At 35.5% G+C, this 27,928-nt stretch overlaps 1 protein-coding gene and 1 pseudogene across 1 annotated transcript; one reads left to right on the forward strand and one right to left on the reverse strand.

The window, feature by feature from the left end:
• Positions 1–5,214: 5,214 nt before the first annotated feature.
• On the reverse strand, positions 5,215–5,332 carry LOC140163344 (small nucleolar RNA U3; annotated as a pseudogene).
• Positions 5,333–7,712: 2,380 nt separating this feature from the next.
• LOC140161905 (serine/threonine-protein kinase pim-1-like) lies at positions 7,713–10,463 on the forward strand. Its single transcript, XM_072185201.1, has 4 exons — positions 7,713–7,811; positions 8,744–8,791; positions 9,299–9,668; positions 10,369–10,463. Exons 1-4 carry the CDS (start codon positions 7,713–7,715, stop codon positions 10,461–10,463), a joined length of 612 nt encoding a protein of 203 aa, XP_072041302.1.
• The last annotated feature ends 17,465 nt before the right edge of the window (positions 10,464–27,928 follow it).

A 27,928-nucleotide genomic window follows, 5' to 3' on the forward strand; every position in this document is an offset into this window, starting at 1 on the left:
ATGTCAGAACAACTCAAGCAGCCAGATCTCACTATAGGCCTCGCAATCATATGTGACCCATCACATCGAAACACGGCAGTTGTCAGAAATCAACATTTAAAGATAATAAAGAAAAGTATAAAGAAAATAATCAGAAATTTGAACTACATTTGTCACATAAAATCGCCATTCTACATGTTTTAATGGGATGTGCCATTTTAAAGCTTAAAAACAGTCATTTGGTTTGGTAAAGAAATCTACAAGTTCCTTTTTGACGACAACTGCTGTGTTCCGATGTGATGGGTACCATATATACACAGGGAATCGCCGGGGGTGCCAAGTGACTTCTTTCTTCATCTTCTCTCCTTTTTCGTTTCTCCTTTCCCTTCCGATAGCAAAAAAAACCTTGTGTTCAGTTAGGGTTATAATATCGCGTCTTAAATATAGTTCGATGGTGCCAATTTGTAAACTCGTACGATTCAGTGATCTTGATTAATTCGAAAGTAAAATGTTACAAATCATCGAATTTTAGTTCAGGAATTACTGTCTGTTCACTGCAAAGTTCATTATCGCAATCGAATAGCGTATCATCAATTTCATAGCTATTGATAAAGTCAAATAATGAAAAGTCGATCGTTTGTTCCCCATTATTTGAAAAATCGGCTTCTGGAAAATCGTGAAAATCATCAAAATTGGCATCTGGGTATTGTGTCATGGACTGGTTACAGATATAATCAATGTCTTCTGAAGATATTTGCATTTGGAGGCTGGTTGGATCAAAATCCTGTCCAATGAAACTCGGACTCTGACCTTTCTCGACCGAGGTACCATTTATATCTAAAAAAGTATCTTCTAATGTATCGATGGATAAATCATTAAAATGTTCGAGAGAAAGTCCAAATACTTCTTGGAATGCTGAGACCTGTATATCATCCATCTTAGCTTGAGAGATTTGAAAGAACGTTTAAAATGTTGACAAATTATATTATATACGCCAACCGGTCGCAAAATAATCCCTCGACTATCAGGTGCTTCCTTCCAGGGAATCTTGTAAAATAACTTATTTCGTTCGTCTAAGCTGTATCAAAACTGCTCTTGATAAATGTAATATGAATCAACGCTTAACTTCAAAGAGTCAAGGCAATTAATCCGATACAGTCAATCATTGTTTGATAATAAACAAACATCCTTGCTTTATTTCACGCCGTATTTCATAGTAAAATTAAGAAACTTTGATTTCGAACATAAACAGTTGTGTCGTTGTACAGGCTGAGTCAAAAAGAAGTAAACTCATGTTTGAGGGGCTATAACTCGAGATCTGTAAGGAATCTGCTAAAAATTAAAATACCACTGGAAAGAACAAATTCTACACGTCTGAATAAAAATAAGAATTGTTGCAATTGCACACAGCAAACTCGAGTTATGCTCATTTGAATACAACCACCCATTTTTGTAGCTGCACACGGTTTCACTTCCCAAGTAGGGGTATACCTATTATATTGATTGGTAAGGCGCGATATTCAAATGCAAATAAAGTTCTGTGGCAGGTGTGGTTTCGATCAATAATTACTGCATGTTAAAGGACTCTTTTCAATATGAATTTTACCTCATTGCACTACATTATAATAAAACGGACCAAATGACAACATGGCACCACAATTTACCGCACGGGAGCGCACGTTTCTGTCGACAAAGTATCATGAAACTAAGAGTCCCACTGAAGTTCAGCGTCTTTTTCGTCTCCAATTTCCTACAGCTAACCGGGTTTCATGTAAGGGAGCAGTATATAAGAATGTGAATAAGCTCAATGTGCATGGGACACTAAGGAACAGACAGCCGGAAGCTTCAGGCAGACCACGAACTGCTAGATCACAAGTGAACATTGCTAGAGTTAGACATGCGTTACAGCAAGACCAAAGATCAGCTCAATCCTTTACCCAACATTCCCCAATCAAGCTTCTGCCGGATCGTTCGTAAAGACTTGAATTGGTATCCCTACAAACTATAGTCCCGACTATAGTACTGTCATGGACTTTGTTAAATATTAATTAAAAGCAAAAGTTGTCTTTTCAACAATAAATCCTGTTAGCACTTTGCTGATTCGTCGAGATTGAAATGGATGAAAATCAATCAGCCGTGTGCAGCTAAAAAAATGGGTGGTTGTATTCAAATGAGAATAACTTTAGTTTGCTGTGAGCAATTTCAACAATTCTTTTTTTTATTTAGACGTATAGAATTTGCTCTTTTCTATGGTATTTTTATTTTTAACAGATTTCTTGCAGTTGTCGAGTTACAGTCCCTCAAACATGAGTTTACTTCTTTTTGACTCAGCCTGTATTCCTGCGTTAATATTGTGATAAGGCCTTTCGCACTTAATCGTCAGTTTCCTATTTACTGCCCGCGTTCCCACGTGAAAAAAGTAATTATTTGTTTAGATTTAATTATTTGACATAATCTGCTGAGAAATCAACATTTCGTATTTGGTGTTGGTAGAGCATTATCGTATTGTCCTTTATTAATTAGGTGATTTAATAAATATTATTAATTGCTTCAGCAACCCTGAAGTAAACAAACAAACAAAAACAAGGGTTAAAATCCTGTAAAATTCTGTAAAAATTCTACAAAAAGTATCAAAATCCCTACATTATAGGATATCCCTGTGTTATAAATCAATTTTATACGTCACATTTAAAATGACTTATAAATCGCCTTTAGAGATATAGGAGATATCTTGAGTCTCGAAAACATGTTTCCCATGAAATTATTTGTGATTCGAATTATTACTTGGTGTAACTATAATTTTGCTATCTACTGAAGATAGCATTCAGTAATCACTATGTGACAAGTCGTTTCTTGAAGTGTTTACTATTCTAAATATTAATACTTTTATATAAACTTACTTTACCTAGCCTACTCAACAATTTAGCAATTATGATGGCCAAAGGATTCTATAACTTAAACGTCCTTACGCTAACAAAACTGTGCGGCTATAAAGTGTACATTCGAGAATTAAAATTTACACGCATTTACACCAATGTTATCGCAAGTCCGATTTTTTTTACACTCCAATGTGCATCTGAAGAGTAAATGGGATGTTCTTTTAACATTTCCTAATGGAAATTCCCAAACAATATTGCGAAGAAAAGCTGTGGTAAATCCCAATGTCATCTTCGGGGGTGTGTGACAAATTTCTGGAATAGCCCTATAAATCCCAATTTATGAAAAGCATACAAAAGTTTAGGGTCCAAAAAAACAAAGAAAGAGACGTGCATTAAAAACAAATACATACATACATGTACAATAGCCTTCGAAGCACACACTCCAATAGATATTTCGCTTGAATTTACTGTATGCTTTTACAAAATGATTATTTTCGATATAAATATTCGAGAAATCGGGGAGTGCAGCTTAATCATGGGAACACAAAATGCAAATTTTCGCGCGCTTTTCTCGGTGGCATTGACCGTAATCCTAAGCTAGATTGCTACAAACCCTAATATCTTTTCTGACAATAAATACAAAACTTCAGTATTCACTTATTTATTAATGAATATAATAAAAATATCTCCGAAGAAGTAAATGGCCACCAGCTGGTAATCTTTGACCAGTCATGTATAAAGTGAATGTAATTGTACATTGACTTGAGTAACTATTTGATACAACTTTTGAATTGGGATATTTTTCATTCAAAAGGGTTACCATGCCTACAAAATTTGGGTTATGCAGACAAATAAAATATCAAAATTTGCAGAATTAATCCGTTAATTTCAATTGTTTTAATTTGATGAATAGAGTTTAAGTTTTATATTATAATAAAAGTGGTGCTTTTTTGAGATTCTAATTTTGCCTTCATGGATACCGATAAAAGCTTTATGCTTGTTCATGTTTGCACAAACACAGCTGTACCATCTATTTTTTTTATCTCTAGTCATTACGACCAAACAAAATGTGTGAACATCAACACCTTTCTTTTATCATCTAGTCACACTTTAATAAAAAATAAAACCGACTTTACAAAAGACTATGACTGTGTGAACCAATTTATTTCATCCGTTCCACGAAAGTTGATGTGAACATTTTTTTATAAAATTGTGGAAACTTTGTTTGAAAGAAATAAAATGACAAAATGTGCATACAATATTTAAAAGACTCAGGATATACCAGAAAATACGGAGGTTTATTGGATCAACAATTTGGGAGTTGAAGAGGAAATTGACTGGACATTTATTCATGAAAATAATTTTAAATGTCGAATCGAAACACACCTCTAACTATCTGCCCAAATAATGTCCTTTTATAAAGTTTATAAAATTAGTAGAACTGATTCGCCTATGTATTTCATTTGCAAGAAATCAACTGAATTTTTAGCTCACATATTCTGTGAGTGCGATTGTGTGTATCCTTTGTGGAACAAACTTGCAACTCTTTTTTTATAATAAAACTGGTGAAAATTGTATTCTTTCTAATTTTAAAAATATTTTTGGGACCTATACCACTAGTACAAAGCATTACACAGGCTTGAACTTTTGTATTCTCTGTCTCAAGTTTTATGTTTATAGGTGTAAGTTTCAACAAATTATTCCAAATTTTCAAGCCTTTTTAAATTAGGTCAAAATTAAGTTTAAAACTGAATATAAAATTGCAGAAAAAATTATAAATTGGGAAAACAATATCTCATGAGAGTGAATATCAATTTATTTTTATTCATTTTGCTATTTTATTTTTGTTTGTTTTTTCTGAATTTACTACTCCCTTTTATATTTCATGCTACACATATTCATGTAATCAGCCTGCATAATGATTATTCACCGTGTTTCATGTTTATGTGCCCATATATGACCATTAAAATACAGAGAGTACACTGTAAAAATGGTGTCTTGGCAGAAGACACAAAACAAGACAGGTCTCATGAAGCCGGTTTTAAGACGCGTTTATATTCAAGACAGGTCTTATGAAGCCGGTTTTGAGACGCATTTATATTCAAGACAGGTCTTATGAAGCCGGTTTTGAGACATGTAATAACAAAGACATGTCTTGGGTACATCATGTCTTGATTCAAGACACCACTTGTATAAGACACGTTTGTATCCAAAACAGGTCTTGTGAAGCCAGTTTTTTTTGAGACATGTAATTAAAGAGACATGTCTTGGGTACATCATGTCTTCGCCAAAGACATGTCTTTGCCAAAGATATATTTTGCAAAAAGACATGTCTTAGCTTATGTATCATCTCTTGCCCGCTTCGCGCTAAGAGAGGAACACTTCAACTCATCATCGCGGTGTTGAATAGCCATCAAGTGTATTTGATAGCACGGTGACACGTACTTTAAAGTTATCTTTAAAAGTATGGTCTTAAAAAAGAAAGTGCCGAAAATTCTTGTGTATTTCCTTAAAAATATATAATCCGTGGTGTTAAATAGCGTTTGCCCTGCGTTTTATCATCCATGGTTTTGTTTCCTATTATTTCAACTTAGGTCCTCCAAACACTAGTACTCTTCACAAAAATTATTTGTTACCCAATTGTTACCAAAAAGCCTATATTGGCTTCTTCCAAGACGCATCTCCAATTGGTCGCGTGTGATATGTCTCCATTCAAGACACACTGGTTTTAAGACATGTTCTACAACATTAATCCATGCGTCAAGTTGGACTGGTAACTTCTTCCAACGCGTCTCCAATTGGTCGTGTGTGATATGTCTCCATTCAAGACACACTGGTTTTAAGACGTGTTCTACAACATTAATCCATGCGTCAAGTTGGACTGGTATCTTCTTCCAAGACGCATCTCCAATTGGTCGTGTGTGATATGTCTCCATTCAAGACACACTGGTTTTAAGACGTGTTCTACAAAATGTGTAAGATAGACATGTCTTATTTAGTGTCTTGATCTCAGACATCAAGTAGGACTGGCAACTTGGTCCAAGACGCGTCTCCAAATGAACATGTGTGTTGTGTCTTCTGTCAAGACATGTTTGCTATGATGAGTCATGACACAGAATAATATATGTGTAATTAAGACATGACTAGGGAGAAGACGCTATATGGTTTGACGTGTCTTGGGAAAAGATACCAGATAAAGACACGTCAAATTTAAGACGTGTTTATTTGCAAGACACCCTTTTTACAGTGTAGTGATATACACGTATTCACGAATACCATCATGAATGTTGTCTTTGTCCACTGTCTTTGTCTCTTTTGTCCCTCTCTGTACCTGTTGCTTTATATAGTATTGATTATGATATTAAAAATATAAAAATTAATGTGATTGTAAAAATAAATGTTAATGTTCATGATCGTTGGGAACTGGTGAATCTTTGTGTATGTGTTTTCTGCAGTTCCAAGCACAGGGAATAATAAAAAAAGAGAGAGAAAAAAAAAGAAAGGAATATAAGTCTATCGTGTATAAACTTGGTGCAATGTTTCAATAACAAATATTATTGTGAATGTCTCACGGCGGTGTCCTGTTCAAACCACTTCAATCCTTTTCTCTTGTATTTTGTTTGCTTAAATATGAATAACATATATACAGATGAGAGATAGCAATTAGTTTTAAATGATTTTGAGTTATTTTTCATTAACATTGATTAAATTTGTCTTTTTACATTAAATGTACATCATCTTTTTCAGTTTTATTTAATCATATTATTTGTGGTTAAATCAACTATATACGGCCGGGGTCATTTTCTGTTATTTGACATCATGTTAAATTGACCCCTAAAAGACTTTAAATGACGCAAATATAATAATTTTCAACCCCCGTTCCGGAGTCATTTTCTAATCGGAGCACTTGAACATAGTCATTTCAACCACGTTAAGGGTCATTTTCTAATCATGACCACTGAATATAGTTATTTTTTGACGCGGGGTTATTTTTTAACGGACTATATATATACAGGTCAAATCATTTTTTGACCCTTTTTTGACCACAATTTGGGTCAAATGTTTCACTATAGTCGGTGCATAGGTGACTTGGAAAGCGGGGTCATTTTTTACCCTTTCGGGGTCAAATTTTGACCCCGTAGTTTTTTTGCGTGATATATGAAAGAAAGTTCCAAAAATTAAAGCAGAAATCCATAATTGGAAGAAACTTCTCGATGATGGAAAATAGTGCAATACAAAATCAATGTTTCAAAAAGATGTCAAAATTAACCTTTTTTTAGACCATATGGTTAAATAGTTTTTAATATCGTAGTTTAGGTGTTTTATGTGTTAAATAGTTATTGTATATATTTTCATTGTTTAGGCCTATTGTGTATTTTTAAGAACCCGTTTGAAAATAAGTCGCTAACTTTAAAAGACATCATTGGCATCGTGTCAATATTTTATGTTTTGTATTTTATAAGAATTGTGTATGTTGTCAGGCATTCCTAATTAGAGTTTTTAAAGCGCAAAATTCAAGTTTCAAAGATTTGCTCCGGGATTGTTGAGAGAAATCACTCTAGAACATCGCCCCCTTACTATACACCTACTCATATAGATAGGCATACACATTTTTGTTCACAATCGCATCACGTGAGATAGCTACCCGTGACATGAATGGAGGTTTTTTTGATATTTGTCTAGCGATTGACCAATTAAGTGGGGTGATTTGCTCATGAATATTTATGACGTGTAATGTTTGTAGGCCTATGTGTGTTTTACTGTTAGCACACTGTATATAAATTTATTGGAACCAGGAAAATGGTCACTTTATTCTATATACTTGGACCTGGCTTAGTTGTAAACGGCAAAAGCATGGCAGAATTTTTCGACAAATATGTATTTGATAAATCCTCGATCTTAGGAAGTGGCGGCTATGGATCTGTGTTCTCTGGATTTTACAATGAGAGACCGGTAAGATTATTACATTTATCGTTTTATTTCAATAGGCGTAACGAAACTTTATAAACAGTCGTTTAAGGTGACCTGATATATTTGGAAAATTGAATTCTTTTCAAGCAATCTTTTTCAAGCAAAAGTGTCAGCCTGATACGCTAATTGCCTACGGCATTTTTTGTAATTTTGAGAACAAAGTACAAAATACGGTTCAAACATTCATATAAACATATTCATTCACCAATCTTTACACAAAAACGGATGATAATGATACTAATGAAAGGGAATAATTAGGTTGATTACATAACTGATGCATGCTTGAACCACATTTTGTTCTTTATTCTCAAAATTGCAAAAAATAACTCATTAGCGTAGCAGGCTGACGATATGCAGTTCAATATTTTGAGTAGATATGTATAGGCATAATGTTTACACGTTAGTTTTAATTAATCATTGTTCCAGATATCAAACTTACCCGGATTATTTAAAATTTCTATTAATGCGTCTTTTGGATATATTTTTTAATTTCTGATACAGTGTCGGGGTTAGCGACAATTTGTGGCGCAATTTTTGCTTAGGCCCAAAATAATGTCGAGAACCTTATAACTGAAAATTACTGAAATATTTGTTTTCCATATGTTCACTAAACAATAATGGTATTTTTTTGTAAACCCCTACTCTTCACTTCACAAATAAGAGGTAAAAACCTGACAACATAATGAACTATTCCACAAAATAAGTGCACACCCTTGTAGAGGAGTAACTTTGAAATTAAAAATGCTTGGATTTCCAAGTTTGCTGTCTTTTCTAAAATGAAACTGGAAAAAGCTTGGAAATGCCATCACGGAACTGTCCAAAATGAGCTCTCAAATTGAGGATTTTTTATTTTTAAATATTTTCTGCTGGATATTTTCGCATATATTGAATGCAATATTTCATTTCTTTTTCAGGTAGCTGTTAAAATGGTTGAACGGTTTAAAATAAGCAGCTGGGTTTACGTGAGTATTCTGCATTTTTTTAAAGACTGTCTCAATTGAAAACTAGTCTTGAATAATATAATTATTAAAACAATCTTTGTAAAATATTATTTCATATTGCAAAGTTAGCGATAAGCTGATTTTGTTTGTTTTTTTAGTATAAGCAAAGGCAGAAACACGGTTCAAGGAACTATTCTCAAGGCATCTTCGCAAAGAGGAAACTACAATAACCTTTCTTTGCAAAACTACATTGTAAAATATAATATGTATAAACGAAAGACTTATTATATGTCCTTCAATTGAATACCTAAGTAGAAGAAGGGCCCAATTCCACTTTTTTTTATACAAAAGTGAGTTAGACCCCGCATTTTATAGACTGTTCTTCCTCGTGTGTCAAAAACGTTTTGTGTTTGCTGGGATGTATTTTGTCAAGATGTTTTGGCGTAGGCCCTTAGGATGAGGCTTTTACCCTGTGTAAATGTACACCTCATATTGACATATTTTTACGTGTATTTTATGCTATAACAGGATCAGACTATAGGAGAATACATACCACAAGAAGTGGCGATGATGAAGAGATTAAGAGATGTTGAAGGCTGTATCAAAATCATAGACTACCATATTAACCCAACGGCGTGTTTCATCGTCATGGAACGGCCAGATCCAACACAGGACCTATTTGAGTTTGTGAAGGCTAAAGGCAGGCTTCCCGAGCCACTATGCAGGACTGTTTTAAAACAGATAGTTCAAACTACGATAGAGTGCCACGAAATGGGAGTCTTCCACAACGACTTGAAGGAAGAGAACATTTTAATTTCGCCGGTGACAAATAAAGTCAAAGTGATTGACTTTGGGACTGCATGTTATCTACATCAAGGGAGTTACAGGTATATCCAAGGTAAGTACGAATGTAAAGATACACGCTGGAACAACTCAGCAGTTCTTCTGGGGGGAAACAAAGCTACCTGGTTATGAAATTAATCAGTGACAATGTTATCTCTAACAGGTTTTGATGCAATAACGTTAAAACATCATTGGACACGTGTCAAATTCAGAGTCAACTGTGTCACTGTTTAATTTGATAACCAAGCAGGTTTGGTTCACCCCGGAAAAACACAATATTTTGCAGCGCATGAACGGACCCTAAGTCGTATACTTAAGGTCCGTTCATACTCTCCCTTCCGATAGCAAAAAAGCCCTATGGGCGTCAGGGTTAAAGTATAACGATAAAATTTTGTGATTAAATGCAATGATTTTACGGCCACTAATTAACAATTGTTAAGTCACAAAAATCGTTACGTCTATTTTCTTCAAAAAAACATTATGTATCCGTAATTCGCCACACTGTGTAAAATGCGACATTCTTGCCTTCACTGTGTAACCATGTTTAGCAACTAATTATAAATTCCTAAACATCGATGAATATCCATACTCTTAACATGTTTAGTACTTAGTCTTGTTTACAAATTGAACGCAAGAATGTGTTAAGAAAAGTCTTTTAAGGGACCGTGATTCCAGAAAATAAAAACCTGGAATATTTTCAAAATTAGTCTGGAATTTCAGCGGTTTCTATTTATGTTTTTTATTATAATTTTCAGACACCATGAGCAAAAAAGAATGGAATTTCAGACATAATAAGCTGCAGACAAAGTCTGGATTTCAAATGCCCTCTATATGGTCGTTTATTTTCTGAAATAGCCCATTGCAACGCTTAGCACTGGTTTTGTAGTGCACGTAATATTTATTATCTATTCAATGCAACATCGTTCACACATTTTCACACAAGCGGTTAAGGGGTGGGGGTATGAACGTTTGGGCAGTATTTTTGTGGGATTGAGAGCACATCGGACATATCGAATTGTATTCTGAATACGAAGAATGGACAAATTATTAAAATTTTCTAAATTTTTGATATTTAACAGTCATCGAAGTAAACTTTATAAATCTAATGATGTGCTTAAAGTGTATGTAGCTGGGATGAAAAGCCGACGATCAATTGAAAATTTTGACCTTTCGTATTGGAAATATGGATTTTCACAAAATACCTACAAAATTTAAGTCTTTTGGGGGAAAAAACGTAGGGCCTATATCTTCAAATCAATTGATCGGCGGCTTTTCATCCCAGCTACATACACTTTAAGTACATTTCATTAGATTTATTAAGTTTTAATAATCTGTCGTAAAAATTTGTATTACATCGCAAATTTCAAAAATCTAAATTATTTTGATATCATCAGGACATTCCTCGTATTCAGAATGCAATTCGATATGTACTCTCAGCTCCCACAAAAAATACGTGAAAACGTCGATAAAATCAAAAGCTGTTTTATATTTTGGAAAAAAAATGATACTAACGTACACATATTTTGTTATTTCAGGCACTACCCAGGCCTTATGGCCCCCGGAATTATTGTCAAGTGGTTATTACTTTGCAGAATCAGCTACAGTGTGGGCCCTGGGACATATTTTATATGGAATGGCGATTGGAACCAACGCTTTTGCAGAAGACCCGCCGACTCAAATTCTATACGAGGCACCCGTATTTTATAAGCCGGTTTCGTGTTATTTACAGCATCTGATTTGCTCTTTACTATCTAAAAACCCCGAAGAAAGACCTTCTTTAGAAGATATTCTAGCGCATCCATGGATGACATTAACACATCAGTAAAAACACTTTTGGATTTATACATATACAAGAACTTTCGTTTTAAATAATTAAGTTTTTAATACTTAAAGGAAAATGACCTGCTATATTGGAAAATCAAATTCTTTAAAAGTTATGTATCACATAAAATGTGGTTCCTTTAAAATAGTCATGCACTGAAAAGAACACGTAAATGTTCCTTGTAAATGTGTCTAATTCTTAATTTATGATAATCATCATGTTATGAATTACATATCAAATGAGAGATCATATTTTTCTCACAAACATATTGAAATTAGGAGTTCCAAATCCAGGTGTTTCCGAAGATATCATCAAAAATCTAAAACGTGGTATACCACATCAGATGTATCCTCACTCAGTTTTTAAAAAAGGTGGGAACGTGAAACGAATTTTTAATTTCATGTGACCTTAGCTTTGTTGCAACAATATAGAATGGAAGCTAATGGATTGTGTTTTAAATGTATAAAATTGTGAAATTGTGTTAACCACACGTTTAAATAAATATATTATCGTTATCAAATACTGTGTACGTTTGTTATTTTATAACATTCTTTGTTATGACATTTTCCAGTAGATATGCACGAAAAAAGCTTATTCCCAAAATTTTGGTGCACGAGGTAAATACAATGATAATGCTTATTTTAATGCATCCAAAAGATCCAGGGAAGTTAAGCTATTTGAGGCATATTCTAGTAATAAGGAAATACTCTGCGCAAGTTTTAAGGGGGTACAACACCCCTTGATAAATTTGTGTCTATTTTTGCAGTTTTCTCAAAAACTAATAACATATGTGATAACAAAAGTTATGTATATTATAGGGTCAAGGAATCCAATTACTACACTGGAATTTCAGTAACCCAAGACAAGCGGTTCAGTATATATGATAGTAAACGAGTTACCGCTAGGATGTAGTAATTGGATTCCTTGACCCTATAATATACATAACTTTTGTTGCCAGTGTGATTTTGTTGTTGTTGAGAAAAGTGCAAAAATATTCACAAATTTACCACGGGGGTGTAGTACCCCATTAAAGGGATTAATTGGGTAGGGTAGATTACACCGTTCAAAACTTTTGCCTTAAACTTAGTCAAATCGTTTCTAATACGTTCTAATAATGTATTACATATAGTCTATCCGCCATGTAATTTGCATAATTAATTAGCTAATTTAGCTAATTAGCTAACTAATTATGTAAACTAGGGCGGTTAGCTAACTAATTAGGAAGTCATAAGGAACACTTTGACAAAGTTTAAAAACCAATATTTTATTAAAGTCATTAGCTCATTAAGGGGGTACTACACCCTTGTGGTAAATTTGTGACTATTTTTGCATTTTTCTCAAAAATTAATAACACCCTGGTAACAAAAGTTATGTATATTATTAGGGCAATGAATCTAATTACTACACTGAAATCTCAGTTAATCAAGACCAGCGGTTCAGTAAATATGATAGGAAATGAGGTACATCATAGCCGTACCTCATTTTTTATCACAAAATAATTGAACCGCTTGTCTTTGGGTCACTGAAATTTCAGTGAAGTAATTGGATTTCTTGCCCCTATAATATACATAACTTTTGTTACCAGGGTGTTATCAGTTTTTGAGAAAAATGCAAAAATAGTCACAAATTTATTGAGGGGTGTAGTATACCCCTTAACTGTATTGATTATTGATAAAAACAATACAATATACGAAGAATTTGAGCCCTATATTATAAAATGTCCCAAAATACCACCTCCATCATATTGTTTAAGGACCCTGATAGAGACTCTTAAGTGGATGTAGAATATTTGATGTAACATATCGTCCTTAAGTAATCTATTTCCCGTTATGTTTAAGTTCTACGAATGGTTCATGACGTAAAATTGAGAGTATGTCTACGCTAATATTCTGCATAACATATTTTACGTCTTGAAACATTGACTTATTACCGCGAATAGAATGGGACTAGATTAAATAACGTAGACACTTACATCCCTACAGTGCCAATCTATGGAATGTTCCAAAGCATCGAAAATTTATTATTTCTAATTGATAAAAGCTTTTAGAAATAGTAGGCCCTATCGTTATGATTATACTGCGAGACAGTGAAGGAAAAGTCCGCGTAAAAATAACCGGTGGAATTAATAAAAAAGGAAAAAGTAGGCAGTTACAAAAGCAAGTAAATAAATGAATGAATAATTTAATCAATTAATTTATTAATTATTTAATTAATTATTAATCAACTATTAAATCAATAATCGAATACGTAATAATTAAATAAACAAATAAATAAATGGATAAATAAATATATTTATTAATTAGTTGATTAATTAATTATTTATTTATCTCATTATTACGTATTCGATTATTGATTTCCAAATTTTTGATGTGATTTTGATATGTTGTTACTAAACATAAGGCCTGTCAAAAATTTAAAAAAAAACAAGACTCTACGTAGACCTATCTACTAACCAATGTCTAGTTACCCTAAACTTTAACCCTAACCCTAACAAAGTGGTTAGTGGCTCATATTGAAGCTTATTAAATATACTTTACTATGATGTAAAATTTGTTGACCTTTGACCTTGTTTAGTGATTTTATGAGAAAAAATGTACATTTGACCTCTGATTGACCTTTGACCTCGGTGGTGAAAAGAGGTCCTCATACCAATCCTTCATCTCAAATAAAACTTATGATAACTCAAAAACGAATATTAAAGACTTGTTTCAAAGTCACCGTAATTTTCTTAAATGTGGTACTTTGGTCATTAGGTAAGGCGTATTATGTGTTCTGCTCTGTTTTTAGGGCGCCAGCTACGGCTGGGCACTTTTATTGTCTTGATTTTGTGAAAAGCTTCTAATTTCACTCTTGCTAGATTTACTTCGCAATTGTTTTACTTAAAGTACGCCCAGCTTAGAAATAAAACCACAATTTGCTTGGATTCGTTTTTATTATTGTTTACAAATATGCACGGGATGAAATCTTGTGCGTATATTCTTTGATCGAAATACAAAATTAATGGACTGATAAAAACACCTGATAGAGAGATGGCGCTGTTACAATCGCAGAGTAGACCTATGATCCAGGTGAAGAGCGACGCGTGTTATTTAAAACAGTTAATTAGTTACCTTTAACCACGGCGACCGAACTCAAAAACATTAACCAGGACACTTCAAGGCAAGTGAGTTACCCCTTTACCCCGTTATGTTATAAACAGTGGTCGAGAACCATCTTGTTTTTAAATATCAGGTTTTGAACACATCAAAATTTGAAGTTGTGGGCTTGTCATTGCATTTTATACCGAATATTCCATTTTAAATGAATAATAATAAGATAATTAGAATAAATAATGCAAAATTAATTAGCAAGTGCATTTTAAAACATTGATCATATCACACGCAAATAAAAATGCATAAAGATACAGGAAAGCAAAACATGTCTAAACAACTTCAATATTTCACGGAACTTTCAAATGTGTACAAAGTTTACCGGTCATTTTGAGATACAATACATAACCCTTCATATGACCCAATGTCCAGTTGAATACGACAATGTTGAATTTTTTTTTTGTCAATCATGCTTTGCAGTTTATATTTACCGGTTTCACCGTATAACATACAATTAACAGACTTTGAGAAACATTCTGAGAAAGTTTCGATAAAATATTTCAATTTGGTTAATATTTTCTACACCCCAAATTTCGCTTCCATAGAGTAATTATTGGCAAGACCATTGAGTCAAAGAGTTTGCAAGTGATATCAATCGGTAAATGAAGTCTGATTGACTTGGTCAATAATGCAAACATAGCACGCCTTGCCTGGCTGACTTGTGCATTAATATCGTACTATTTTAAAACTTTCCGTTATAATTAAAAGCTGTCCCTGGATAATTATAATCATCACATACAATTAGCTTCTCATTACCATAGTGGAATAATGGTATTCTTCTTATTTTCCCACGAGAAAATATTACAACTTTTAGGGCCTACATGCTTTTCGATATTAAGTGATCCACGCCCTGAATAGGCGATTTCAACCTCGTGAGGGCGCTATGACACATTAAACGCAGTGCCGTTATCAGCAGTGGAGACCCAACGCGAACGCTTCGATGCAATAGATTCAATCACTCTTGCTCGATCGGTTTTCATTTTACCCTTACAACAGCAATGTAATAATTAAATCCGTACAGGTTTTTTAAACGGTTAACTCAGAGCCCCGCTAAAAACGACATAACAAACTACGGTATTATACGAGAATGATGCAGAATAATATGCAAAAGTCTGAAAATAATGTTTTTAAATACGGCACAACGCATGATTCCCCAATGTCATCCGGAGGAAGCAGAACTCTTCTTTAGCACCGAAAACCGTTTCAATTTGTCGCACTTTCTCCAACATGTTCAAAACGTCAAATCTTCCAATAATCGTCGTATCGTGCAGAGGCCGTTGTCTTAAAATTACTCCGATGGAGATGTAATGTCAACACTTATTTCTTGCAGTTCAACTTGAACTGAGTTGCTTGAACGGAGTTTCAATTCTACTTGCAAATTGTTGCGGTGGTGTGAGAATAAAGTTCTCTCGCCGGTACTGTCTCAAAAGAGATATAATGTTAACGCTTTATACCTAAAGCAAAACGGCTGCTAGCCCATGCCTTCAAATCCCAATAAAGACATTATCGATCTTAAATGTTGACGTTCGGCATCAATTGTTTTCCTTAATTGGTTAATTTCGCCATTTTTTTGGTCCAGATCAAGTTGTAATTTCTCGGAGAGGCGCCTTTGCTCTTTCAATTCTCCTTGCAAATTCTTGTGGTGATGTGCGAGTGTTGAAATAAATTGTTCCCGCTGGGAATCGTACTGACCCCATTTGATATTAATTCGAGTGGTCTTGTACAATTCTTGAATAAGCGAATTAGTGGCCATTATCATTTGCTCGTCCATCTTGCAGTTAATGAAGTCAAGGTAGGCCTGTGATACGGGTCTATATATAACCTAACCTGGCCAAAACACAAGCGCCCTCTCACACGCTTTCGTTACGTAATATTGGGTTCACGCGTCACGCTTTCATCGTAATAATAAATACCAGAGTAATTGTGGCGATAATAAAACGCAAAAGCGCTATACGTACGAAACACGTGATGAACATATTTTGAACATGGTGAAAATAAACTTACCATATTCATTATAATATTATTCATTATCACATGTTTCGTTAATAACACGCGGCAAAGTACATCTCGATTCATTATAAAGAATACTTCATGAACGGCATGAAAATCATCCTCAGTTAGGTTACATTGTGTATATAATCTTCTGGCATGAATGCTTTGTCTGATGCATTATCCCTTAACACGATTAAAGGTTTCCCCCAAACAGTTAATATTTTACATTAACAGCTGAAGTTTGATATGAATTTATTCAGCATGTTAAAAATGGATATAGGCCTACGTTACAAACATTATATAGCACTTATAGGTAAAATATACATAATATTATATTATAAACATAGGCATTTTTACATACATATATGATAATTCATAACACCGTGCCAAGGATATCGTTAACCCTTTCAGCTTAAAAAAACTTATTTCCAAAGGGGTGCTTATAGTACAGAAAAAGTTAAGACTCATAAAAAACACCAAAATAGAATAAACAAAAAACAAAGCATAAAGATGAAAGACATATTTTTTAAACTTGTGTTTGAGTGAAACGGATTTAATATTTTCCGCAAGCTGTTCCAGTTTTTGATAGCATTCAAATTAAATTAAAATAAAATAAAATAACCAGAACTAAAAGACTTGATCCTGGGAACTTGACAGTCTGATAAGATTCTCGTTCATGTAGTCTGGACAAGTATTATAAAAGATATTAAAAACGTGAAGCTGCTCAGCTCTGTTGTGTATATTTAAAATGCCAAGACTATGAAAGTCAGAATGACTGATGTGGTAGGCCTACCGAAAATCCATATTCAGTATGAAACGAATTATTTTGTTTTGTGCACATTGAAGTCTTTGATCTGAGCATGATATTTTTGAAATGCCTGCATACCAAGAGCAAATTGTATAGCCAAAAAGGCAAAGAACAAGAGCTGATCAGATTATTTTGTTTTTGATGTTGTGATTAAACAAATTTGCTTGTCTATACAATGTTACGTACAATTAATCTAATTAGGTTGATCCCAAACATTATATAAATTAGTTATTCAGTTACAAACTCGACAATAACATCAATACGTGTTCGTAAACGGGTAGCCATCCGCTTCTCATAAGCTAAATATGTACGTTTGGTTCAAATTATCTTCCCATAAAAATACTTTAATATAGATAATAGAATGTCATATTCTTTCACTTGGTCAACTGGTATTATGAATGTAGCTAATTTATATAAACACATCAAAAGAAATAAGTCCCCCTCTGAAAATTTCGTCATAACATCGCAAAGTAAAACTTTGTACCAATAAAACTTACTTAGAAATAATTATATGATTGTTTACTACGTGTTTTGTGAAAATGAAAGATGTCCATGACTTCATGGCTGAATAAACTCAAATTGAAGACAAAAACTACCCTTTCCTAAAATCACAAAGTAGGCCTATATGCTTGTTAACTGCAAGGTGTATTGGGACAAGGAATGGAACTGGCCATCTTACAACTCACTGTGCTGAACTCTGCACCAAGGGGTTTGCATGGCTGAATGATCAAGAATCGATACACATTACAGTAAATGTTCACTTGGTGAGGATTTTAAACTGCACTCAAACACATGGGGTTTTCCATTAGTAACAAGCCATGAACCAACTTTTGTGACAAGCATAGGCCTACTTTGAGACTTTTGAAAATGGCAGTTTTTGCCTTCAATTTAGGCTCATTCAGCCCTGAAGTCATGGAAATCTCTCATTTTCACACATCACTTAGTAAACAGTCATATAATTATTTCAAAGTTAGTTTTATTGGTACAAAACGAAACCTTACAATGTTATGACGACATGTTCAGAGGGGGACTTACTTCTTTTGATGTGTTTATAAATTTTATTATTGTTGATGATTTGAACCAAGACAAACCAGACAAGGAAAGCATTGATCTTTGGGTGAACATTTCTGGTATATGCATGTTTATATCAAAGCTCATATTTTGCTGCGATGTATACAAACAAGAAACGATAATGTCTACATAATACATTATTATGTATAATCACTGTGTTCAAATCAATATACACAACGCAGTGCTATATAGATAGCATATCAGGTTGATCATGTTGATAGTAGTGTGCATATTGTGTTCAAAACAAAACATATCATATTGCTATCTTCAGTTGCTAGTAGCGTGCATATTATGTTCGAATCAAATCACAACGCATTGCAAGAAAATATATGAAAATATGATGGTATTTCGGTTCGTAAATGAAGGTTATTTTTAAGACATACCGGTAGTCCTGTCCTGAAACCACCTTAGAACAAAAATGCATGCCAGAGAACTATAATCTGCAAGTTTTGTCGACCTATGTTTTTAATGCGATTATTAGTTTTCTATTACACCCGTAGTTACAACGCGTTATCGGAGCTTGTTTCTGACTTTATTATAACTATGACCAGGAGAACCATGGGTGAACTTACATCCAATCACATATTCTTCTCGTGACGTAACAAAAATTACGGTTCCCGATGAAGAGGCGGTAATCAAAAGCATGTCTTGGGGGCGTCGTTTACATCACGTATGCTACTCTGAACGTATAAATTCAACCTCAAAGAAGATATTTCGTTAGAGGTGAAATAGATGGCAAACATGCAGGAACCAACAATTGATGTAAATTGTTACGGCGATATCAAATTCGCCAGCCTACAGGATATTTATAAGGGACGAATGCAATGTACCAGCCGATCCTTCACCACTGTACCCAGACTACTGTTTTGTACTCACGAAGACGAGGCGGTTTATGCAGTAGCTTGCAATAGTCGTGAGGCTAGGGAAATGTTGACAGTGTATCTCGAGAAAGATCTGCACAGCAAACTATCTTTCAAACTTGAGCCAGCTGAACCGGTCAACTACAAACGCCCTTCTTCAAATGCAAGTGGAAGTGTAATCAACTTCGATGCTGTACCAGCAGTCACCATCCAGCCAATAATGCTTGAACGAGATCAAAAATTGCCCAATGCCTGCTACAGTATTCAATGCGCGATTCCAGTACTGGTTGAGGAAAATGAGTTTACTGGCGAATGTGTCGTATTAAAATTGAACAACGGGACACACTATAGAGCCTTAGTTTACCCGTATACCATGAACGTAGGGGTAAAAAGTGGTAAAACGTTAACATTACCGCTGGAAGCAGTGCAGCACGACTTAGGCCATCTATTCGTAGTAGAAGAGGGAGAAAATGCGCTGGTAAAACTGCCAGGTTCTGGTTACATCAAATACGCTGCGGGTAAATGGAATGTCCAATCACCTCTTATTTACGCATCGCCAGGCTATTTGGAGCAATACGTGCCAACGGAAAAGTGTTGCAAAGCCAGTGTGGATATTTGGAATGAGAGAAGTGTCGTCGGCTGCTTTTGCAAATACTTGCAAATGAAAATACCAAATTTGTTTGACTGGACGCTTATAAATTCTGAATCGGGTGCAGAGCGAAGTTCTCAATTGTGTAAAAAGTCAATCATTGAGGAAAAGAATCTCATTATAGAAGATTTACGCCAGCAGTGTCAAAGTAAAGATGTAGAATTGGATAGATCCAGAGTCCATATCGATAAGCTGTTCGATATGATTGAAAGGATGTCACAAAGTTATTACGAATTGTTGCCGAAACTAGTGCAAAAACCAGAGTACCAAAATCCCGCTAGCGTCTAACTGTTTGGATACTAGCGTTGACGAATAAGACTCGACGTCTAAAGAATCTAAAGACAAATAAAACATTCAGACATTCAACGTAGCAAGTTGGTCTTCAGACAACGAAAAGTAGTAAACCTATCGACGTATTAACATTAAAGACTAAAATTATTTTACAACTTTTCAAATGTTCGTAACGTGATCATTAATTGCGTAATGTAAAATAACATCGTAAACTATTAATTATTATCTTATTTGTAACATATTAACATTGTGAATTTGTTATGCATTAAATAATCAGAAATGTAAAATTCATTTTATGATACTTCTGCTATATCATTGCCATCATTTGTTCCCTCCTAATATGTCGAGCTCTCAAATTCAGTTAATAAACCCGTCCTATCCAGGCATTCTAGCTATAGCTAATTATGCCTACCATCACGAAGACATGTGCTTGTTAAGAAAGTGGTAAAAATGCAAATCAGCGAAATGCATGGGCCTATAAGAATTAGACTTGACTATTTTAGAAGTTCACGGATCAGGTGACTAGCTATTCTCTGCATTGATTTGACAATAAAAAAGTGGGTTGAGGCATAATGATACATGCATATCGACTGTGGAAGATAATAAGTAAAAAAACCCACTTATTTTGCACTGGTTTTAAGTCAACTAGGGGAAACATTTGCCGCGACACGTTCAATATTACGCCCATTATACGCATTTAATCAAAGCTAAACTCGCCACTCGTCAAAAAAAGCTGAACACAAGCAGTATGCTAGAGGTATGTAGCTTTCAAACAAAATAAGCTACATATCACTGTGTCATATTCAATTATACCGTGCAAATAAGGCTTACTCCTATAAGCACTTATTTTGATAGGCATATACATTCACAAACCAGGAAGAAATGAAACCAGAAAAAAACATAAGCAAGTTGCCACTATCTCGTTACAAGATTAGATGGGCTAAAAGGACCTTGTCACTGACTCAGGAAAATTATTTTAAATGTATGATACCATATATCCCACATCCTAAAATTTAAAAACTTCACACGTTTTGACAATTTGTATGCATGCTAGTCAATTTAGCATCCAGGTATTTATTGAAGACCGAATTAAAAAGACTAGTACAGGAGGATGACACGGATGATTTACGAATCAAAAGTTAATCATCTGTTACAAGATGAAAAGACTTATGAAAAACTGGAATCAGATCCAACACCTAAATACAAAAGACAGCTCATTGGTATACTATCAAGACTGAAGAAAAAAAAGAAAATCAATGATAAGCAATACAAAAAGCTATACCCAACTGCTGATAATGTTCCGCGATTGTATTGTACGAACAAAATACACAAAGAGGGCAATCCCGTTCGCCCAATTGTAGATTATACCCGTACAATCGGCTATGAAACATCTAGAGAGTTGGCAGATATCCTCGCGCCGCTGGTTGGAAATAGTGTCCATCGTGTAAAGAATTCTAAACAGCTCGCGGAGGACATGGCAAGTGTATTTATTGAGGAGGATGAAATCTTTAATAGCCACGACAGACTTAAACAAGACACGGAATTAAAGAACAGGACAAACTTAGATGCGACAGACATTGTTGAATTACTAAAGTTCATTCTCACAACTACCTATTTCTTATTCCGAGGTGACGTGTACCGGCAAAAATTCGGGGCTGCTATAAAACACCTACACTCCAAAGAAAAGAAACCTTGCAGTCATACCATACGTGCAGGGTTTGTCAGAAAGAATTCAAAGAATCTACAAGAAATATGACATTACCACGGCCATGAAACCACATACAACTCTGAGACGTCTATTTTTACACCCAAACGAGAAAAGGGAAGTTGTGGATACAGCCAACTATGTGTACGAAATTCCTTGTAGTGGCTGTAAGTCAACTTATATAGGTGAAACAGGTAGACAATTTTGCATTAGACTGTCTGAACATAAAAAGGACGTGGACAGAGCTTGTTCTAGAAAATACACCAGATCAGAACGCAAAGTTTCCGAGAGCGAACAAAATAAGGCAACAAGAACCAATCATTTAATTAACTGGGAGGAGTCGAGAATTATTGATAAGGAGGAGGTACGTATCAAGCGATGGATAAAGGAATCCATATGGATCAGAAGGAGGGGAATGAACAACACCATGAACCGAGACGAGGGCACATACAACCTGAGCAATCTCTACAACCCTGTGCTACAAAGCGACTCAAGAACTGGCAACACCAGGTCGTACAGTATAGCAGAGTTTCATTACAACTCTGAAGAAATCCGACTGAACAAGACGGATGAAACGTCAGTTGGTGAGTTATTACCATCTATTCACCACAATCTATTGGTTTTGTAAAAACAATCTGTAATTATTTGAACAATAACAAACCTGATGAATCTCTACAGTAGTACGAGGTCCTGTCAACCAGGCCTAAAATGCCGTACTGCGCAGGTCAGTAACCAATCACGTCGCTCCTTTGCCCTGACGTCAGACGCAAACTAGTGTTTTTTATTCGGTCTTCAATGATAACATGACAGTCAAGCTCACCCGCTAGATATGCGAAATTTGCATCTTAACATGCCCTAGTCGGTCTATTAGTCTAATGGACGTAATATAACCAAACGAGTGCAAAAGTTCAGAACTTTGAGGCATTCCATAAATGCATCCTACAATATTAGTTAAAGCCTTAATGTATATAGGCCCCTACGATCTTTTTTCAGAATATAACTTTTTGGCATATTTGTAATACTTACACATGTTCCAACTTAAATCTATGAGCAAACTGTCAAATTCGCCCTCTTTGTAGTAAAACGGGACGATTTTCTGTTGGTCCGACATATTTCATAATTTTTAGATATTGTGATAATACGTCTGAACGACTCGCAAATCGTAGTCTCTCCATGTGTGGAGGGAGCGTAACCAAACTGGCTGCGTAGGAGACTAACTCTGAGGCCGCACTCGCCGTCTAAATCCAAATAGTGCGAGATATTTCTAGTGATAGAGGTGAAGTTTATGATGTTGTTTCTTTGCAAGTTCCTAATGTTTTTCGCGTCCAAATGTATGACTTTCATAATGATTGCATATTATCATTTTGGCTTTAAATAGCTACTGCACATTGCACGATAAAGTTCTTGCGCAGTCCACGCATTTGAAGGGCAGTTGTTTTATATCTTCTGCTGCAGCTTTAGACATAATACATGCCTTTATTTTTTTTTTACAAACTTGCCTCGAAGAACCACAGCATGTTCTACATTGTAAATTGGTTTACGTCCAACAATAAGCTTGGGTGAGTGTTTCTTGAATCCAACTTTGGTCGAAATTGGAATATACATCTGCGACTTTTAGCATTTTAAAAGTTTTGCTCCCAATGCATTCTGAAACCATTCTCCGTGTGTTCAGATTAAATCGAGGCCTTACAAATTGGCACAATTTAGATTATAGACAGAAATGTTTTGGAGGATCACAAGATAAGGCGGTGGTCACCAGGCGTTTAATCCTAACGTAGACTTACCACATCTTGGATTGCCATTTTCAAAAAGATTTTAATGTAGTTTTATCACATCCTGGAATACCATCGTTCAATCATTCATTCGGACCACCTTATACTATCGTAATTATGAATATAGTGGCTAAAACAATCAATCCATATTCAACATTTGAAAATTCGTTTCTTCTCAGTGATATGCATGCGGCATATAGGACATTTATCATCAATGTGAGATATGCACTCATCGCAACAAACCATATGAAAACAAGGGATAAATACCCGATTTATACTTTTATTTTCGAAGCAAATCTTGCAGCCCTCTTCACCGTCATCTGTATTATCCCCGTCAGATATGGAAGGCGTAATTTTCGTTACGTAAATTGTAGCATGACCCGACAGGTTTGAGGACGGAAATGTTACCGCAAAAAAATCTCGGACTGTAGAATATCCCGAAGCTTCCAAGAACAAGTTGTTCACCCGTGAATGGCTACCATTTACGATAGAGTGCCCAGATGCAGTAATAGAAATCTGCGTATAGGTTTTGTTCGGCAAACACAGAGTAGAATTGCCAGAAGCGTTAATCCATAATTGGTCATTAAGAAACTTTGGGGCAACTTTTAAGGTTGCATTTCCTTCCACATGTAGCGTTTTCAACCGAATAGTCGCATCGAGTACGTGATTCCTGGACGATAGGCCCCCTATCGGTCGGTGATTTAAGCCAGAATCCCCGTACGCAACATTCAGAGTTGCACCATGATTTCCAATGATAACCATGTTACCATTCCCACTGATATTGTAAACATTACCACGAACATTACACTTGCTTCCAAAAACCTTAGAGAAATTGTTTTCACCGGTTCCAAATGAGTCAGAGTTTATAAACAGGACTGACCCACTCTGTCTTATCCTACAGCCTCGGATATTACCTTTAGCGTCAATCTCGGCAATTGTACTGCCAGCGACACAAACTTTATCAACGCCTGAATACATGTCATTACCGTTCGAATCAGTCAGATTATAATACGGTTAAAATAAAACGTTTCATAACCTTTGCTACAGGTATAAAGTTTGTTCGGTTTATATATAAGGCGGAAAAAACATAACACCGTGTATCGATATAGAATTGCATGCACGCAGTGGGCGCAATGCTTACGCTAGTTGTGTGTTGCGTAATGCGTGGCTGGCGCACGCTTATGTAAATTTTCGCGAGCGCGAGTTCGGACTTTATGAGCGTGTGCATTTACAAAAGCGCGTGTCTGGGCAGTTCGAGTAGGTGAGATCAGTGGCTGCCATAGACATACATAGACTCGTTTGTTTGTCTGGGGTGGCTGTGCCCATGGCTGCGTGTAGGTTATTCCGTATCAATCCATGATGTTATGAGTCCCGCTATATGTAATGCACTATATAATGTCCCTTACAGCGTGGACATTTTAATGTTTGCTCAAAGTGGATTTCTACTTAGCCGTGAGTATAAAGCATTAGGAAGATTAAGATAGAGTTTGTTCGCAATGAATTTATACAGTATTTCAAATAATTAAGAACAGGGAAACGTTTTCTGTTCCAAGTTAGAAGTGGATAGCAACGATGAGGAATACAGACGTGCGAGACATGTCATACATTTTCTCGGTAATTATAATTCGACAAGAAGAGATTTAATCTGCACGAATCTGGCTGGCATATCGTTGTAAACGTCGGCAGTTAATATAAAATCCCCGCACCTCCCTTAACAATAATCTTGTACGTATACTTCTCTACGTCTCGGTGGAAGTGATGTTTTTAGACGACTACAGTTGGTATTGCATCTTCGAATATTTTTCACCATGGGAAAAGCTGCTGACCCTTTCATTGGTGTGCAAAGATTGGAATCGTCTCGTTCAAACACCGTCTTTGTGGAAGACCGTAGATTTCGGCACTCGGGTATGCAGCGAAAGACAGGCAAGAAGCATAGCCAGAACTTTGGACAGGTACACCGGTGAAAACACTTTGTTCGTTCAGGTCCCCATCGTAACCCCCGAGATCCAAACGGTGCTGCTAACAAAATGTAGGAGCAGTTTGAAATATCTGCGAATTTGGCACAATAGGGAAGATCTAGACGGTGCTATTTTGACGCCCAATTTGAAGGAGCTTTGCATAAGAGAGTCGAGTAGAAAATTGTATTCCTTTATTCGACGAATACATGTCGAAAATATGTCGCCTTTACGTTATTTAGAAAGGTTAGAGCTGCAACGCGTTTACATCTCCCGTGACATATTTGATCGTTTACTCCGTGGGCGTTGCTTGCAACACGTGCGCTTCTCCGAGTGCATTTTCCAATTCACCGTCGGCTCGATTGTAAACCCTTTAGACAGTCGATTGACATCTTTCAACGTCGACAATTGTAACCACGCGACATCTGACCACCAGATAACGACGCATCCGTGTCGATTGGCGGAGCTGATGCCGCTGATAAAATGCATGAAAAAGGTCGATTGCATTGAACTTGACGAGCAGCTTGAGGTTAAAGGGAACTCTTTCGTATCCCAATTTACAAAACCTGTACCATATTTATCTTTACGCTACTTCAGAGGCCACATAACAACGATACTGGGACGGAACTTGCTCGAATTAACGTTATTTCTTTGTCACTTTGAAAAGGACGCTTTCAAAGAAATGCACCTCGTCTGTCCTTCCTTAAGACTCCTCCAACTATTCGTATGCTCAAAGTTAGGATCTAAGTCGTTAAAATCATTAGCAAAATTACCCACTCTAAAGGTTTATCTCTCACGGGAAAATAAGACTTGTTTATCGAGCCTATGTCATAGCGGCGTTAAATATGAACATGTACCGTCGTTGTCTACCCGCGCCCCGAGTTCTCACAAACCCTTTACACTATGTTTAACGGGTGGTTTTATGATTTAGCCAATACGACAGATATAGCCGTCGTTACACAGTCCACGCAGAGTAACTGTGAAAACCATTCAATCTTACCCATGTTTCATTTAGAGAATCATCATTTTGACTTTATTACTCTCTTTATTCTTCATTTTACAAGTTGCTATATACTGTAGTTAGCCTTGCGACGTTTCAAATATTTTGTCAACTATTAAATAACATTTGGTTGTAAATGTTTTGGATCGCGTTTTAAAATATTCAGTGGCGTAGCCATAGTGGCCCCTCCTAGAAATGTCAGGAATAAAATGGGGACGACAAAAAGTAAAGTGTCTTTAAAATGATTCAAAATGGGACAAATTAACAAAAGGGGACACAATTTGGTTTTGTCACCTCACACTAAAAGGCTGGCTATTATAGCCCAAAACTGTTTTCTCGTGTTTTTAAAACCTTTATAATAAGCCGATATTTAAACTTTTAATTCTGTAAAACGTTGTGGGTTTGCTGGGTAACTGATAAAATAAACGTGAATAGGCCAGCAAAAAGAAATATTCACCGTGTACTCGTCGTGTTTTTATTGACTCGATCAATATTTTTTTCACAATATGTTCCTTCTCGCAGCTAAATATAGGCCCGGTATGTAAGAAAAACTTTATACGTCATACGTAAATAACATAATAATAATTTTAGCCATATGAGAATTAAGTTTCTATGAGAATAACAAAAAGTTCCAAGGAATACGTTCGAATTACGTGATATGTCTCGTTAATGTATAATTGACACAATGCGAATTAACGATATACAAAGCCTTTGTGTTCATTGGCTTTGCTTCATCCACTCATGTTGTAACAGATCATGCAACCGGGGTCTTTTTGTGGGATCGACGGACAACATTGATGTAAGGAGGCTTTCCAGTGACGAAGATATATCGGCATCTAAGTCCATGTTCCCGTTACATATTTCGTCTCTTGTACCGAACGGAGGACATTCGCACACCATTTGGAATAAAGTAATGCCGATTGACCACACAGTTGCGGGACCTCCGTGATACTGTCCAAATTTGATAAATTCTGGCAGCATTAGCAGTTCAGGGCCGTGAAATTCTTTAAAATTGCCATCTTGCAGTAGACTCCCTATTCTAAAATCAATGATCTTAACAGTATCATTTGTTAAGTCAATCAAAAAGTTGCAAATTGACAAACTTCCATGAAAAACACCTGCTTCATAGCACGATATTGTAGCTTCAACTATCTTACGAAAATATTTGCGGCATTCATTTTCATCGCAGTTCCATCGATTTGAAAAGATCAGTTCGTATAGGGTCATGCATTTTTCCGGAC

Source organism: Amphiura filiformis, chromosome 10 (genome assembly GCF_039555335.1).
Source record: "Amphiura filiformis chromosome 10, Afil_fr2py, whole genome shotgun sequence".
Lineage (NCBI taxonomy): Eukaryota > Metazoa > Echinodermata > Ophiuroidea > Amphilepidida > Amphiuridae > Amphiura > Amphiura filiformis.

Coding starts and splice junctions, on each gene's coding strand:
- LOC140161905 (XM_072185201.1), top strand. CDS start 7,713: ATGGCAGAATTTTTCGACAAATATGTATTTGATAAATCCTCGATCTTA. Junction 8,792..9,298: donor AAATAAGCAGCTGGGTTTAC/GTGAGTATTCTG, acceptor ATGCTATAACAG/GATCAGACTATAGGAGAATA. Junction 9,669..10,368: donor GAGTTACAGGTATATCCAAG/GTAAGTACGAAT, acceptor TATAATTTTCAG/ACACCATGAGCAAAAAAGAA.